At 37.1% G+C, this 18,929-nt stretch overlaps 1 protein-coding gene across 6 annotated transcripts in view; it reads right to left on the bottom strand.

The window, feature by feature from the left end:
* Positions 1-18,929, bottom strand: part of chd6 (chromodomain helicase DNA binding protein 6) — a 99,298-nt gene that overhangs the window by 56,651 nt on the left and 23,718 nt on the right. For all 6 annotated transcript variants that reach the window (XM_085159042.1, XM_085159043.1, XM_085159041.1 and 3 more), the window contains exon 2: positions 17,907-17,956. In XM_085159042.1, the coding sequence (XP_085015168.1) occupies positions 17,907-17,936 (30 nt within the window). In that variant the 5' untranslated portion in view covers positions 17,937-17,956. The remainder of the gene's footprint in view (positions 1-17,906; positions 17,957-18,929) is intronic.

The following is an 18,929-nucleotide window of genomic DNA, read 5'->3' as shown; positions in this document are numbered from 1 at the left end:
AGCACATTATTATGTCTTTATTAATGTCGAATTACTGTTATTTACTCAGATTACTTAACAGAAAAAATTAGTGTTAGTAACTGAATGTTACGCTGGTTTAATCTTTGACTTCACAGAGATGATTATAATAAAAAAACATATAATTTTAAATAAGTTTTTGACCGATTTCTAAAACATTTACGTTTTCTTGTTTTTATGACTGTTGGTCTAATAAATTTGTAGTACTTTACATCTCAAATAGTAACCTTGAAGTGGCAACTAAACCCAATATCTGCAGAAAAATGAGCCACAATGTTTTCACAAAGGCTGTAAAAAAATTATGTAATGCCTGCAGAGGTGATAAGTTATAAAATAATCTAGAATTATTATGTTATAGTTCCTACCTTCTGCTCCGGCGTGATGCTGAATACTGAGCAGAAAAATATACTTTGCAGAGCATTAACATGGCACAGAAAATCAGAACATCTGACCATCGTGATGTAACGTTCCATCGTAGCATCAATTCCAACTTTGGGACATTTATACAAAATAGTTTGTGCTGGTGTATAAAGTATGGCAAAAATGTGTTTTGTGAAGCTATGGTGCCCTTTACTCACCAATTATCTCTGAGTCCAAATGCAGGTTTGTGCTTAATTAAAGAAAAACCCTGAAGGGATTGCTGACATATCATGCACAAACTTTACCTGCCAGGATATCCAGGTATGTTATAGAGTATATATGGCAACCAGGGAGCTGTTCACCAAACATCAATGCTATTAAAATAACACCACTCACTGCCTTATAACGACTCTCTTTATTTTTTAACTACAACGAAATGCTGCCAGTATCAGAGGCAATGATTGGGTAGATGGCTAAGATGGAACAATAGAATAGAAAAGCCCTTTATAATCATTGTACATGTATAACAAAATACATGTGGGTAGACACAGCGGCTCTGCATAGCTGAGGTTGTGTAAATAATGATGTAAATTCTTTAAATGTGACACTTCATGTGCACTCCTTTAATCCAGAAGAATATTGAAAAAAAGCTGGTCAGTATTGTTGTTCAGGAGGAGGCAAAAGCTGTGTTAGGGATTAAAATCTGGACAGGTAGTAGCAAATTAAACTTCCAAAAACACACAGGGAAACGCTCCACCATTGTCATCATCTGTGCAATTAATTTGCAGGCATCCAGCATTGCTGTAGTCACAGCTAAACAACCGGAGACGACAAAGAAGAGATAGTTGTAGCCAATGAGAATGAATGAAACGCAAAAGAAGAGGAACGTGAATAAGCAAGGGCAGAAGCAATAGCTGAGATCATCTGCAACTGAAATGTACTCATGGTAGAGTCGTTGCTGTGAGTTACACTGAAACATTAAGGCATGGAAAACCTAAATGTATTTATTTACTTATTTATTTCACTGAATTGTTTATTAATCTACACCATAAAGACTGAACATTATTCTTTCCAGTGATTTATATAGTTACTGTAACTTACATCCAGCTCTGTTTGAGTGAATTCATGTGAATCAACTAAATCCTTCATACAAAGAACACGAGACAAAATTCCATTATAGAGTTTGTTTTTGCAAGGAGTGCATTCTCCTCACATTTTTCTTCACTGGTATTTAGTCTGTCAATAATGAATGTATCCTTCATAATTAATAATAATGTGCTGCGTGATTGGACACTGCAGGGAATTTCTCCCTGCTTTGCTGCACCACAGGCAGGTCAGTGCAAAGGGTCGGCTATTAAAACTCATCCTACAACTGGCATAAGGAGTCTTGCTCAAGAGAACCACAGCTAGGCAGATGTTTTCCCAGACAAAAGCTTGAAATTTAATCGGAATGTTGAAATAACCCCCAAACTACCAAAAACACCCCAAGAATCCACAGCAAAATATGCTTTTCTGGCATTGTTCTCAATTCCACTGCCGGTCAAGTATACATGACCACCACAGTAAACTGATGACCCTGTTATAAAAACACATAAAAACCTGTGTCTATTATTAGAATAATATCTGTAATTGTTAATAAAAATACAGCATTACATTGTGCAAGTTAATGCATCTACTTCATGCATAAGCAGGCTAGCTAAAAAAAACAAACAAAAACAACAACAACAACAACAACAACAAAAACAAATAGATAAATAATAATAATAATAAATAAATGTATGGGCGCAAAAAAAGAAAAAGAAAGAAAAGCTCAGCCGAACTATCAATATTTTAAACTGATCAATTCTGAATGCACAGCGAGTTCAATGTGCTTTTATCTTCCATCTGAAGGTTTCAACAAGGGCATGAGAGTCAATATGCTGTGTGTGTGTGTCCGTGTGTGCGTGCATGCGTATCTGAGAGCAGAGTTTGACTGATTTACATCGTTGATGGAAACTTGCCTTTAAAAGACTTCCCACTGGTACAAACTATTGCACACGAGATAGAGCACTTTGTATTATTTGGGGGAGGGGGGGCTTGGCTGTTTGTTTTTTTTGCACGTTAATGTAACAATTTTGCATCCACATCATCATAATGCGTGGAAGGTGTACTTATTTATAAATTGCTGAAAAAGACTGCTTACACTTAGGTTTATGATGCAAGGATGTTTGGTTCCAGCTGATACAAACAGCTATTGTCACAAGTCTATTTATGTCTGTACCTGCACTCCCAGAAGTTACATTTTCACAGAGCAGTAGCTGTTGTCTATTAGCTTTCTGCAGTGTGAGTTATTCACAAAGCGCATACAATATGTTAGCTCACATTACAAGATCTAATTAATCACATTTTACAGATTAATCACCATGGCTCCATGTTCAGTGAGTTAACAATGCATGTAAACACAAGGCATTTGATTAGTTTGTTCACTAACAATACCAAGAAGTTCCTTTAGATAACATGAGTGTCCTCGTTCTTCACAGAAAGAAGCACATATACAGCAATATACTGAATATACTGCACTTGACTTAGATGTCAGTCTTGCTTACTAAAAGCATTTAAGCACCTCAAACGTTACAGAAATAATCGTGACAAGATAGATGCTTTTTAAATGTTCCCCTTTTTTTAAACATAACACCAAACGCCAATTTAGGTATTTCCTTTGCTTTTTCTGCGGTATAGAAAATGATATCAAAGTATGACTCTATTACTGGTGTGCATAGCAAACTATGGATTTAGTGCACCATTACGCCCCTATTTACTTTAGATATCAAACAGTTTTTATTACAGAAACATAATCCCCAAGACAGATGCCCTGCTGCATCTTCACTGCTTTTCATAAGTGCTAGTTTTAATCAATTAACCGGGACTCCCTGGGGAGGAACAACTAAATTTAACAAGTCAGAGCCTTTGGTTTAGAAGTTCAACATTTGATTCATAAGAGGATTAGACCTGAAAATGCACCCAAAGCATTTGTAGTCAGGATTTACATATGGCTGAAGATGAAACAGTCCCATTACGCTCGCTCGATAGGACAATACAGCCTAATCTATTCTGTAAACAAAGTGTGCTGTGACAGAAAGCAAACCATTCAAGGGAGCAAAATAACAAAAAACACATTTTTCTAATGAATAACAACATCACATTTGTTACACTGGCATGTATACTGGTAACAGACTAGTGTTTTTTTTGGTCCAAATAAATAAAGACATTATTATTCAAGCATGGAAGAACATCATCTACCAGACTTGAAAAAACACAAAATAAAGAAGGTTATACTTAAACTAGCAATAATTCAAAAGTTGTTTCTAAGTTGCGTAAATGTATAATAAATATTTTTGCCATCATTAATTAAACATAAAGATTGTATTAAGATTCAAAAGGTAAAAGTAAGAAAAAACAAAACAATTATTTTAAACACCGAACCATGGAAAGATTGGAGAAATCAAATGACATCAATTCCACTCAGCAGGGGTGAAGTGAAGAGAGAATGCAGTCCTGGACTTTTCTAAGTAATGAGTGTAAAATTAATTACAGACAATGATCCGTAATACTACAAATTTACAATCAGAGTTACAGACAATGTTTTTAGTCACTTTAAATATTTAACTACAGTGGGTATAATCTGTTGAGTTAACCCCTGGCAATGGTAAACCTGCAGTGGCACTCTAGCATTGAAACACCAGGGTCAACAAAAATATTGTTACTTTAAATTTATTGGCACACTTGACAGCGTCATTTTCTCTTCTCTTGGTTTTTTGATGCCCTGCCAGCCACAGTGTTTTTGTTTCTATACACATTTCAATAATTAAACAGATATAATGTTGAACACAAGTGCTCTATATTACTTACCCAAGTGTTACAGATCAGTACAAACAAGCCAATGAGATTAGTACTGACTAAATGATGACGCTGAACAATCATCAAAGCACTAGTTTAAAATCCAAACACAAAAAGTAAGACAAAAGAAGGCCTCACTATCTTCACTAAGAAGCAGCTTAAGAGGAAATCTTTGGTGTGGTGATAACAAATGTTTGCTACAGAACAACAGTTGCTACAGTTCTGCAGTTTTAATTATTTAGTGCAATTAAAATCCATAATTAGGAATCATGTGTTTTTACTTAAATATAAACTTCCCATATAATAAAAGCCAAAATTCAATCTCGCCTTGCTTGTGTGCTATATCCACCAGCTGTGTTCAAGTGTTCACTACACATAAAGTCCTATGGACAGCATGCCCTGCCATATGTGGCACTGCTGTTTGTGTGCTCTGTCCATATGTAAGTAATTGGAAAGATTGTACATTGCCCGTATGTTTTTTGCACCAATGTCACTAACACAAGCTGTACCACATTTTTGCACTTGGCAAAGGAAACGATTGTGTTCTGAAAATGAGCCAGCGCAGGCTCATTATTGTGATTATGTTAAATTTTGAATCAGAAAGGTGCCGTTCTGAATGCAGCTGATGAAAATGTAGCCTGACATACTTCAGGGGGCTAATAGCAACAAGACAGACTTTTCAAAGCATTGATTCCCCCAACACACCTACGTACACATTTGATGGAGGCTTGTCAGAGGAAAGATGGTGTGGTTCCTATGACAGCAAAGCAGAGGGAGTGGTAAAGGGTTTAAAACTGCCTGTAGCCCTTTCTGACGCTCTTGACTGTATTTAGAAAGTGGAGAAAATGGGCACATGGTCTGCAGAGAAATAACCTCGCCCGGTCATGTGAATGTGGAATGACCGAGTGACATTCGCATATGTTTGCGTCTGCATCCACATCCTCGTTGAACGGATATTTCTGCCTGAAAAAAAAAAAAAAGCATGGCACTCAGACGTGCGTTTAGCCGGTGTATGCAATACACAGAGCAGGTGCGTTTGTTTTCATAACTGCAGTTTTTATGCAGTGAGGATTGAGTTTGACTAGCCTTGTTTCGTGATGTCAATGCAGATGTGCTTGATGCTTCTCACACAGGTATGAGGAATCATCCCAATGAATCTCACACACACACACACACACACACACACACACACACACACACACACACACACACACACACACACACACACACACACACACACAAGCTGAGCGGCCTAGTCGCCAGTGGGTTTGAGGAGGGGGTATCAGGGCCGTTGCCATGGAAACTGGCTCTCTTTGCCAAAGCTGCTGGGAGAGGGGAGGTGAACGTAAACACGTGGTCACCATGGTAACTCTTTCGTTGCTGTCTGTATGTCTGTACAGACTGACTGCCTCTCTGAATCTGACGTCAGCTCATACATCAGAAGCTTTTTCTCTTTCTTTTGGTCATTCAGTCTTTAGCCATTTTAATTTCATTCTTACTTTGTCAGCCGATATATCTGCATGTGTAACTGCTTAGAGAGCACGGAATTCCAAGAAAGTTATTGTTTTTCGAAGATTTAATAGGATAGATTTGTGTCACATATTTTTTATTTTTATTATCCAGGTTGCACAATTTTATATGCTGAGCTGAGTTTCTACTCAATGTTTCACAGAAATCAGAGTCTTGAGTTGTTTATATAAAGTGAGGCAATAGTTTAGGTAGCAAAGCTGAAAGTAACAATTATTTATTTGATAGTTTTCTTGATTCATCAATTGTTCATGTTTTAAGAAAAAGTATTTGTCATGTGTGCATGTCTCACTAGCACTGTAAAAAGTAGTTAATTAAAAGTAGAACTAATAAAGCTGTAAAGCAAATTGTTGTTAGCTGGAAATTAAGTTAATTCAATTGGTGATTCAGCAAAGCAACTGTTTAAATAACTATTTCGTTGATATGAAATGTTTTATTTTCAAATCCTTTCATGTTGTCAGGAAAAATGTTATGCATCAGTAGGTAAAGACTTCTTTTTATTAAAATTACCAACTAGGTTGGCTAGTCAGTTCCTTATTTAGTGTCTAGTGATGAATGGAAGACATCAGCTGGTTAAAGTTTTCTGCAGCTCTGACAGGTAAGGCCACCAGAGAAGAAACAGCAAAGACAAACTGGGTTAGATGAAATTAAATTTCAGTTTGTGTTCCACTGTCAACACAAAGATAAAATACCAAACTCTGGTGCATTACACCATCCGTTTGTGAGAGTTTTGCCTACAGGCTGTGGTTCTCGTCTTAAAGGACAGACCACGCCTAACAAAAAACCACACAGTAAAGTCAACTTTTCCACCGCTGCAGAGAGAAAAAACTGTAGGTGTGATCAACAAAGGTCAAGAGGCAAAGAAACAAGAGTAGGCTTTCCTACATGACATGAGGGGCAAAGTAATATATCTAACCCTAAGTCCCGGGGTGAGATTCCCTGGAGTGAAAAATATGAAGTAACCCTCGGCTAAGGTCAACTGATTTTTGCTTAAAAGTGCAAACGGGTGTTAACATCAAAAGCTTCAACAAGCAAGAGAGGAAACTGGAGAATTTTAACTTTTTCCACAAGGTAAATTGTCTGCATGAGTATTTTCCAATGCAGGCATGTAATAATATCAGTATCACAAGCCAACTATCAGCCTGCATATTGATAAATATTAGTGTAGTTTTTATTGTTAAAATAATTAACAATAAAAACAGAAATTCCTGTAATATGAACAAAAGAATATGACTTATAAACTGATGGTTTCTGTGTTGCTGCAATGATCTGTGTGACACTGTCACTGTTCATGTCTTTGGGAGCTGTTGACGCAAAAAGACTACCTACCACTCATGTCCCAGTAAACTGGATGACAGTTTTGTGCACTACAGCATGTCGCTTGTATTGAGTCCCTCACGTGTTAAGCAGTTTCACATACATTTCTGTTTTTTCATGATGTCCATCGAATAAGATGGACAGCTTTTCCTTTTTTTTTTTCTATTAAATTGTATTTTGTAGTGTGTGGACCGATCGGTGTACACAAACCCACATTTGGAGAATGTATAGCCATGTATGCAAGTCTGTTTTTTAGAGCTCAGCCACAGGATGTCTGACTTATTTTAATTGGTGAAAAAAAATTATGTCCTAAAAGTAACGCCCCGCAGTAGAACTACTTCCTCCAGCTGTTCTGCTTTAGCGACCTCAACAGGTCTGCTATGATGAGGAATAGTTACACAAACACGATATTACCAGGTCTTTTGGTTATTGGATGGCTTATGCATTTCAGTATATGAACGTATACTGGAAAACAAATTACCAGAAAGAAGAAACAACATAATTTCAAATGATAATATTTATAATATTTATTAGGGCTGGGCCATATTATACCGTTCACGGTAATACCGGTATAATGTTGGGCAACGATAAGAAAATGAAATATGGCAATAGAATATGGGTAAAACGCACATGTGCAGTGCCTTTGTTTTCATACGCACACGGCCGAATAAACATGGTGGCGACGGAGAATGAGAAAGGCGAAAGCGGATTGTTGAATGAAACGGATGAACCAGAATTGGTTTGTAAAAATGTTGCAACTTGAGTGGTGTGGAACTGGTTTAGCTTTCGTCCGTCAGATACACAACAAAGCACTATCTTTGGTAGAGCATGCTAGCGGACCGTCGTTATTACCGTGTTACCGCACCGCTCGATAGATTGTCGGAGCATTACGGCTATCGTAACGGAGTGATACGTACTGTGTTTAATATTTATGGTACTTTTTGGTCATATCGCCCTGCTCTAATATTTATTTTAATTTAATTTATTTGAATTTTTTATTTGAATCCAGGGGGAAAAAATCTATCTAAAAAAACTCTTTTGACAACTTTAAATAGAATTCAGTCTAGAAGCTCTAAAAACATCAGTCTGGATTCTGCTTGGCTTGATTGGACCTTAACAAGCCTTACAGGGCTGACCGGCACAAGTGAAGAGTTCTTATTTATTTGTGTTTCCACAGGAGCAGTGGATTTTTAGCGCTTTGCAGAGTAGAAACCCAACAACAAACACAGAGTCAAAGGTGCAGGATTGAGCAGCCACTAAGCTAGACAAAATGCTTAAACTGAGATAATATTTTATCCTAGTTTGAAAAAAAAAACCTGGAAGTTTAGTGTGGGGCTCATCTGGTCTGGTATTTCTTGGGGGTAATAATTAAAAACAGCAGTTATTCATTTTTAAGGTCTGACAGGAACATAACATGTTTATTTCTACATCTCAGAATCAGCTTTTTTCAATTTACATGTGGAAGAAATAATAAAGTTTTTCAAATCTGTGCGCAATGTGTGAAATGATGAAGGACGTGGGCAGAACTAGGCCACTCACTGCAGAATGAGCAACACAAAGGAATTACCACTCATCAAGTAGGCCACATTTGCATGTTGCCACAAACTTCACCTGAAACAACGACCATATCACAAAGCAAGCACATCTCTATTAACTAAACTACACCCAATAAACAATGATCAGTAGATCACAAGTTTCCTGTGCAGAGCATACTCGTTACTTCACTGAAACTACATGTACACAAGGAAGACAGTTGCATTATTTTGAAAAGTCATTAAATTTAAAGCTAATGTGTCTGCTTTGAAATTATAATGACCTAAAAATCATACAAATCAGGGATAGCCATCTTATGTGATCACTCTGCAGCAAATGTCATTTTCAAATAGCTGCTTTCACAAATACAGACCACAGAGTGTTTACAGATGCGCATTAGTATTTATATAGTATTTCACTCCTCATACACCTCATACACTGTGTGAATGTGCGTAAGAACAAAAAGCATTAAACCTTTATCAGATTAACCATAATAGTGTTGTGCTGCAAACACACAAATTTGCAAATCTGCAAGTGCAGCATAGGAAACAAGGTTCGGTGGAGTGATTTGCAAAGCAGCTAAGAGATGTGCAGCAACTGCAGGTAGGTTAACGCAAATTCATTGCCTGCATGAAAGCTGAGCTCAATTACCCAAGTTTCTCTGAAACAATGTGTATGAATTACATTCGATGACAGGAAAGTCAACCTGCCACTAAGCAAAAACCTTATAATCATATAAAAAAAAAAAACTGTTTAAAGCTGTTAAAAACTGTTCTTACACTTGGGCAAAACTTTGTTTTAAATCAAATTGTTATAACAGGCAAACTGTTAGTTACACAAATGAGAGTTCTCAGTTTAATAAAGACTGGGGTAAAAGAGGAAAGATTTTCTATAATCAGTTGAATTAAAACACAAGATCCAAGATTCAAGTTAAGATCCAACTTCTTTTGTCTTCTGTGTACTTCATTATTCATTTGTTTAATAAAATCTCTTGTTAGATCAAAACTGAATAAATAGATGCAGGGAAACGCAAAGCATCATGTGAGGATTAGACCTGTGACACATTCTCATCAGGTTTGAGGCTCAGAAGAATCAGGAACTTTGTTTACATGTCACTCACACCTCTAACCTCAGATGATCTGAGGCATGTAATCACTGAAAATACTTCCACGCTCAGCTCGCTCCATGTTCATTCCCTGTGCCTCTTCATATAGAAAAAAAGCTCAGACACAGTTATGGGTAACCTAGAAACTAAAATTAGCTGCTAAGCTAACCCAGGATCATTAATGACCTGAGCCGCTGCCATCCATCTTCACAACAACATAGCAACAGTAGCCCTCCCCCCGACGCACACGGGTACACACACGCACACAGCATCATGGCATCGTGTCATGGTTGAATGTGCTTACATGACTGACTACACAGGCGTGCACGCAAACATTAACTGTCTTCCTCACTCCCACACTGGCACTCCATGGCTCAATGTGCTTACATGACTGACTACATGGACATACATGACTTACAACAGCCCGTTTTAGACACACACCACCACACACTCATTCGCACACGTGCGTGCACACACACACACACACACAGCTTCACGGTTCAATGTGCTTACAAGGATGACTACATGCGTAAAAAATGCACGGTTTTTCTCTTTACACACCGTCTCCCACTGTCCTCACACAAACACACACACAGCCTCCAGTGACGTGCTGCAGTGTAGCAGCCTCTGCCTGTCCAGTAAAACCAACCAAACACAACTGAGGGAGGCTGCAATCACACGGCCTATGAATCAATAATACTGCCCCGCAAACAAGCAAAACACACACACACACACGCGCACATCTATCTCTCTGTCACGAATATAGACCACGGGTACTGCAGTCTCATCAATGCTCCTGCTTCCTTTCAAAGATGGAACAGTAGGCAAAACTGGTAAATGTGACAAACACTCAGGCTAGGCTAAGCGCTCTTTCACCACTGCTCATCTTCGTGAAAGGTTCGACATATGAACAATGTGGAAAAAGTTTTGGCAGTAAAATTAAAGATGCCTTTAAAAACAACGTGGAGATCAGGGTTCCGTCAACTCCTCCGTTGACGTCATGATGCAGGTTAAACATAGCAACTATTCTAAGCATTGACTGCATCTAAAATGTTCGCACAGTATTGTTCAATAGTAGTTCAAAGATTATTTCAATTGTTCTCCAGCTCAGTCCATGCTAAACCGCTAGCCCCACCCATTCCTATCTTGTTTCCCCACCAGCTGGATGACCAGGTCGCAGTCGCAGCAATGCTGAATACCGTTAACTTGCCTCTCATCCCCAGAGACACTTCAAGTCCACTGTCGCAGATTGCAGCTGGTGACAGAAATGCCGGTGCAAGCTGCTGGGCCACTCTGACCTGAACCTACAGCAGGTGAAAACCTGTTCATGTGCTTCTGCACAGCTAATCAAGGATGCACAGCTGTGGAATTAAAGTCCATCTTAGATATGAGACCCAGTAGAGGGGGAGTTGACTATTACTTTGCCATTCATTTTCAAAAAAACATATAGTGTTGTTTAAGTCAGTATGTGTCTTCTTTCATGTACAAACCTCAGTGCACTATCACAAAAATCTGTGGGAAAACATGAATTTAGACTATCAGCACAGCACTGATACTATATTTCAAAAAGCAATACAATCAATAACACTGATCGATATATAATGCTAAAGATTCTAACAATGAAGATACTCGATCGAAATACAATTATTTTTACTAAAACGTGGACATGTAATTGGTTTGAAGAACTGGTTACAGGTGTATCCAGCTGCATTAAGATGAATATGGCTTCTGTCCACTGTTAGCATGCCCTTGAACTTAAAACTATACTAAAAGATTTTTGACTAATTTAACTTTGTAGTCTGGTGATGCCAGAGTGTGTAACTACACATCCCGTTTTAGGTTCAGTAGCATTTTGGTCTTCCTTACACACCCTAATGGAGTTTTAAGGCACTTGATTATATAAACTCTACCCACGCAGATTTTTTTTCTACACAGAAAACTTTATGCTTTAGCACATAAATGTATTTTATCTTTACACTTCTAAATAGGAAGAAATTTTAAATAACATCCATGTAAATAACTTCTATCAGCTAAAGTAATACAGGTTTGATGCCTTTACTATATCGAACGCGATAATGTTTATGTGTTTAGTCAGACCCCAAAGGTCTGATCTGAACCAAGAAAAACTGTCATGTGTAGAGTTTCTGTGAGAGTAGAAAAATGTGCTTTCAGCAAATGAAGAAACTTAGAAAAAGAATAAAGAAAGGAGACTCCACCAAAAAGCTAAAAGGAAGGGAACTCCAGCTTAGAGGACAGCCACATTCTTGTTACTCCCTATAAAACTAAATAAATAAATAAAGATGGCAGGAGGATGGAGGGCTGCAGATGGATCTTTCAGCTGCTTGGGAAAGTAGAAAAATGATCAAAGTGACTGAATCTAGGCCTCACAGACAGAAAAGAATTCAGTCCTTTCTTTGCTTTACCTTGAAGTGCAGATATCACGGTTTCATACACTTGCTGATTCATGGGGATTGTGATGGTGAAAGAAAGAAAAAGAAAAAAGAAAAATCAAGCTTCAGCATACAGAATAGTTCTCTTTAAATACACTTGTCAGATACAGAGGAACTAAAGCTGGAATGGTGCCATCACAAATACAAATTTTCTGTCCATTTATAGCAATGCATAGATTGATTCATACTGAAAGTAACCAGTTAAAGGAAGTTAAACATGCTTCATGCTGTTTTGTACTGCTTTTTAATTACTTCAGCTGGGGGCAGATTTTCTTCATTAAATCTAGCATTTGAGCTCTCTGCAAATTCTAAAAGCTAAAAAAAAAAAAAAAAAAGTAATTTTCCTAAAATGTGATAACTAAAAATGAAAATAGCTACAAAAAGATGAATATAAATTAAACATTATTCTGGATAAACAACGTCCAGCATTATTTTAAACAGGGAAGATTTCCCAAACTATCCAGCATTACACCATCACCATAGAATTATCTGCCATGTCAATTAAAGCTCTAACTGTTGCAAATACCCAGAAAATGACAAATTAAGTACAGTTAGCGCCATAGGATTTTGGACAATGAAACATTTATTGTAGCTTTACACTACCACAGTTATTTTAAAGCAAACTATCAATGTGTGACTGAGGTGTAGACTTTCAGCTTTAATGCCAGTTGTTTCACAATAATATTACATTAAGTGCTTTAGAATTACAGGCACACATAGTCCTCCATTTTTAATACTTAGATGAAAATATCTTGCAGTCAGCGATTTCCTAAAATCTAAAATGGTTTGGCTTTTTCAGTATGCTTTGGGTCATTACCCATTTGCTCTGTGAAGCACTGTTCAATCAGTTTGGCAGCATTTGGCTGAATCTGAGCAGAGTGTATAGTTTTTTAAATTACTATATATGTGCTACAGGGAGGTTTATATCTTTATTAGCTATGTGTGTTTTTCGAACGGATGCAAATTCTATCATTTTTTCTGTAAAGCAAATTTACCTTGCCTATGGGTATAAATAAAGTTACCTTGAACCTTGTAAACTTCAAAATTCATACTGCTACCTCTATCAGCAGTCACACGAGTCACCACAATTCTGGTTACAATACAATAGTATTCTCCATACTTTTCCCATCATTCTGATGCAAGTTCATCTTAATCTTTGTTCAGAGTTATTTCCAGAACTGGACAAAATCTTCTTTTTTTTTAGATTATATGGTCTTCTTGCTGCTGAGTGTAACCAGTGATTTGCTGCCTGTCGTAAACCCTCTGTGTTTACATTCATGAAAGCGCCTCTTGATTGTAGACCTTGTCAATGAAATGCCTACCTTGTCATGAGTGTTCTTGGCAGATGTTGTGAAAGAAGTTTTACTTAACCAAGGAAAAAACTTGTGTGATCATCCACTTTTGTTATCTTCAGTGGTCTAGGGCTAGGCTGCTGGGGGAGTCCCATGATGCAGTGAGTGCTTTTTCTTCAGTCAACTTTTTCACTCACTGTGTTTATACACCTCTCTGCATTGAATTATGAGCTATTATTAATCTCTGGCTCTCTTCAACACCGTGTCTTTGTCCTGTCTTCATCCACTTACCCCCAACCAGTCACAGCAGATGACCACCCCTCCCTGAGCCTGGTTCTGCTGGAGGTTTCTTCCTGTTAAAAAGGGAGTTTATCTTTTCCACTGTCGCCAAAGCCTGCTTGTGTTTTCTCTGAGGGTTTTTTTGTATTATTGTAGGGTCTTTACCTTACCTTACAGTAAAGTGCCTTACTGCTGTTGTGATTTGACAGTATATTAAAAAAAACTGAATTGGTCTACGAGGCCGATTTGTTGTTCCTGTGATGGTGAGTGACTTGTTTTTAAGTACGTACAACATTGTTGATTTGGCCAATCCTCAAGTTTTTTGGGTTGTTTTAAATCTGTCTGATCGGTAGTTCAAGTTCCGAGACTAATGATGGCATCCTCCAACTACATCAACATCTCTTTGACCTAATGCTGAGAATTTAAACAAATAGCTACCAAAAGCAAGTCAGCACTTGGAATCAATTAGTTTGTTATGGAATAATGAAGGAATAGGCTTCACTTGCCCATGAAACAACTCTCCCATCTTTCCAACTTTTGGCCCCCTGAAAATGGGAGACTATGTATAAAAAGGGCTGGAATTTCTAAACAGATTATGCAATACTTTTGTCAACCCCTTGAATTAAATCTGAAAGTGCGCACAGTCTAGACTGTTTAAAATCTATCTATTAAAATCTACAATGAAAGACACGGGGTTATGGTCCAAAAATCTACGGACCAAACTGTAGTTACACAGGATTTAGTAGCTGGCAAAACAGTCACCTCAAATGAGACATAAACACACAGAGTATTTTTTGTTGTTAAGAAAATTGTTACCAGCTGGACGAATCTGTTTTTAAAGACTTCAAAACATAAATTCGGGACTCCTACCATCTGTCCTGCTCCTACAAGCGATCTCTACCCACTACACAAAAAGATTTCCCTGCTATCTCTTTTTGAACAATCAACATTGTCTCACTTTTGTTATCATTTTTCCAACATCTTGCAGCAGCCTTGTACAAACATTTCCACACAGACATTAGTTTCCTCCACATCACCGTGCCGTGATGACATCACTGTGGTTTCAAGATGTGGCAGGGAGATAACCAGACAAGTTGATGGCCACTTGAAAGATGCCAGACACACCATCACTGCGACAGTGAAAATCTCATCACTTTTCTCATATAAGCAAACTGATGTAAGCCTTAAGTAAGATTGCACACTGCCTAAAACAAAAACTAAATTATTTAAGGATGAAGCTCTTTCCCTTTCATACCAATTCTACTGCTGACATGTTTTGTTATCTTAACCGTGATTTAGTGTGCCAGTGTAGACAAGGAATTATTTGGCTGCACCCAAACATTCCCAAACAATATTACAGACCAAGCACAGATACTGTAACTTCACTTTACCTGATACTGATAAAGGCCCTCAGCCTTTTCATGCCACTACAAATGATTATACACAAGTCAAATAAACAGACTAATTAACACAGCCACTGCACCAATACAACAACACCTGAATCAGAGAGTAAAAAGAGAAAACTTCTGTATCTCTGGAGTTAGCAGATAAGATGACCTTAAACTAGCTTAACCAAGACAAATCTGAGTTAACAAAGCTGTACTGTGTCCTGTGTGAGAGGACTCAGGTCGAGGACACAGTGTTAGAACACAAAATATGGTTATTTCCACAAGTTTCACTCAACACAAAATAATTTGGCACGGTATTATACTAGATTACCATACCAGGTAGAACAATTTCCACCAGAATGAATACATCAGAATTATTTGTACAGAAATGCATTTCTGGAAAGATGTTCAAGAAGAGCTTAAACAGATTTTAGATTAACTGCTCTATATATTAGGCATACATTCAATATAAGAGATGGAAAACTGATATAGCTGTTAAGAACTCTGCTCTTATTTTTTGTTTTAATAGGATGAAACCAAAACTTCCTAGTAAAATACACTGGAGATACTGGCTAAAGGATAACCTTAATATGGAAAAAAGAAAATCCTGCAAGACTACAGCTCAAAACAGATTTGTCAGGAAATGGTTAAGTGACACAAGAAATACAGGTCTTCAGCTATCTTCTGTATTTTTTTCGTCTTTGATTTCTTCTTATTGTTGTTTTTGTTTCTTTTCACGCAGGACTAAACTGGAAAAAAATTGTATCTGAAATTGAGGGTTTTTTGTTATTTGTAAGACAGAAATGTTAGAACTGTGGAATTTGTGTTTATGTATTAATGTATAGATGTATGCACATATTCTAATTTGTGCAGCATTATATGAATAAACATTAATGAAAAAAGTAAGGTTGGTTTTTTTTTGTTTGTTTTTTTAAGAGTCATTATCATAAAACTGTGTTACTTTCACATCCAAGCCAGTAGTGACTCACCAATCAATCAATAGCAAGCTCATTTTGGCAGTAGAAAACAAGAAACGCTGGTGCATTCAAAATGAGAGATTGTTTACACAGTCAAAAAAACAATGAAAAAAAGTCACCTTGAAGTTTCGGCATAAACTGCTTGAGGAATTTTCCTTACTTCACAAAAATAATTTTCAAAAAAATATTTGTATTTTTTTCCTCAGTAATCATTATGTTTCTCGTTCTGTATGCCTGTAAAAATAAACATTTTCAATTAAATGAATTTCTTGCAAAAAAGAGCCAAAACTTATATGGAAGAATCTCCATAGATGTCAGTGTCACCGAGTCTCTAAGCATTACAGCCACACTGAACTTAGGGAAAGTCTCTTCATGCTCACACACTGCCACCCTCAGAGCTGGAAATTTGACAGTACAAGTGCAAAGTTTGTCAGGTCAGCTATATTTGTACAAATGTGCCCTTTGTTGAACAGAAAGTTCAATATATGAGACTTCAGAGGTTGTTCAGAGTTTTTACTCTCATCATTTTCCACCAGTTTTTCCCTATTACCAACTTTACCTATTCCTTAAATTCATTACTGAGGAAGATAAAAGCAGCAAATAATGATCATAATGACTGAAGGATCACGTTCTGCTGTTATGACAGTGCTGGCACCCTGTTACTGCAGTATGGTAGCCTCATATGCCCAGCTGAGAGACTGCTGTGTCGCCTCTCACTAACAAAAACTCTGACTCATCACTCTGCTCAGCTTGACTCGTGAATATTACAAAGCGCAGGCCAACATCTAAAAGCACCAAAGTAATACTAAAATACAGGACATTTCTACAACCGCATGAACAAGAGGGTTTGACACAAAATGGCAAAACAAGTTTTTCAGATGATTTAATGTAGAAGATGGAGCACAGAGTACTGAAGAATACGGATTCAACCTCAAAACCTGCGCTATCAGAGTCTTGGCAAGATTATTTTATGGATACAATCAATCAGTTTCACATTAAACAGACTCATCATATAACCTCATATTGCAAGTGACTCCAGAGTGAGCAATAACACAGTCATTGTGAATCAGATCTACTGACACATAATTTCCAGGACATTAAAGACAAGTTGTTGCAATGTAGGATTCTTTTCATTTTAACTGCTATATACACTGTACTTTTTGCCATGGTGTGAACCTTTAAGTGTAATCAAATAAAAAAAGTTGTCAAAAGGGTGAAGAGGAACAGTGACTAAGGTTGCCAAAGAAAAGTTCAAAACACAGCCATCTGACCATTGATCTTCCGATTTGAGGGCAATCCGCTCTACCTGCTCAACCAGAGCTAACAAAGGCTCCGGTAATTAATAATCTATCTATTGCAAAATTGTGAATCAGAAATGCACAAATTAACTGTTTTGTTTTCCTGCAGTGTAAAATTGTTGCTACACGTCAGTGCACTCATAATAATGATAATGATCTTGCTCACTACAATGATGAACTGTAGCAAGAGAGAAGTGTTGGGGTGAGTTCAGTACTTATATTGTTCAGAGACGACAGCATTTATCCTGTCAGCATTCTGTAAACCGGCAGCCTCCAACAATGCATGTCAACAGTAACAAACTTACCCTGAGAGATGTTAAGCGAGTTAAGTGAATAAATGTCAAACATTTACATGATGAATCTACTCAAGAGTGTTTCCAAAATGACATTAATAATCATGTTTCATCCAGTATCAAAGCAGCTGTGTATAAAGGCTTTTATGAATGGCCTACTTTTCTTGTGTACATGCATGGTAATAACACAAACCTGCTGCTTGTCCTTCTTGAGTATTTTCATCTTCTATCCCTTCACAGCATCTGTTAACAGAAAAGATCATAAATCAAATTACTTCCAAAAAAGCACACATTAAAAAAAAAAGGAAATTTCTGATATCTGTAAGGAAAAATTAGTAGAGCTACAATATAAAAAGAAAATAAAGATTTTTCAAATCAAAGAAAACACTGCATATTGGCTTTAATCTTACATAATTGTAATCAAAGTAGAAAGCACTAAAATCTCCCAAAGAACTACACATGTATGTGTATTTAACTCTTATACAACTGTATATAAAAGGTACAGTAAGTAGTGAGCACACCTTTATAAGAAGAAAATCTGAGACAAATGTTTTCTTGCAGCATCCTTCTTCCAAGTTAATTACACTTGAGTCAGCCACTGAACTACTGCCTTACTAAAGGACACTTGCTTCAGTACAACAGTAAATAGAATAAGTTCTTTAACTGACTCTTCCCTTACAGTTTAAGTTGAAAAAAAAAGAAAAAAAATGTAACACCTAAAAACTATATGGACTGTATGAATTTCATGTATCGACTGCTTTGGTATTGCTTGATAACTTTAAAGTGCAGTTTTATCTGCAACTAAGTTAATATTGTCTCAGTTTAAGCAGAAATTTTTACAGGTCACTAAAGAAGCTCCATAAACTTCATGTTATACTCCACCCACACACGCAGTAAGAGAAGCCCAAACAAGACAAAGGTTTGTTCTGTACATTAAAACAGTGTGCAAAGCAGGGGATGAAAATGTTTCACTGTACCTGTCTTGGTGATGACAAAACCTAATTATTTTACTAAAAGGTCAAGTAAGGTTGACAACATTTCTGTACCGTGTTGTACTTACAAGATGTTAAAGACAGAAGTGTTTAATAATTCAATAGATCACCCACAAAGTAGAGCAGGGCGATATGACCAAAAATATTTATCACGATATAGATTTGAAAATTTGCGATAACGATATAACTGACGATAATTGACACTAGACAAAATACTTTACAAC

Source organism: Neolamprologus multifasciatus, chromosome 5, assembly GCF_963576455.1.
Source record: "Neolamprologus multifasciatus chromosome 5, fNeoMul1.2, whole genome shotgun sequence".
In the NCBI taxonomy this organism is placed as follows: Eukaryota; Metazoa; Chordata; class Actinopteri; order Cichliformes; family Cichlidae; genus Neolamprologus; species Neolamprologus multifasciatus.
This window is presented reverse-complemented; position numbering and strand designations above follow the sequence as displayed.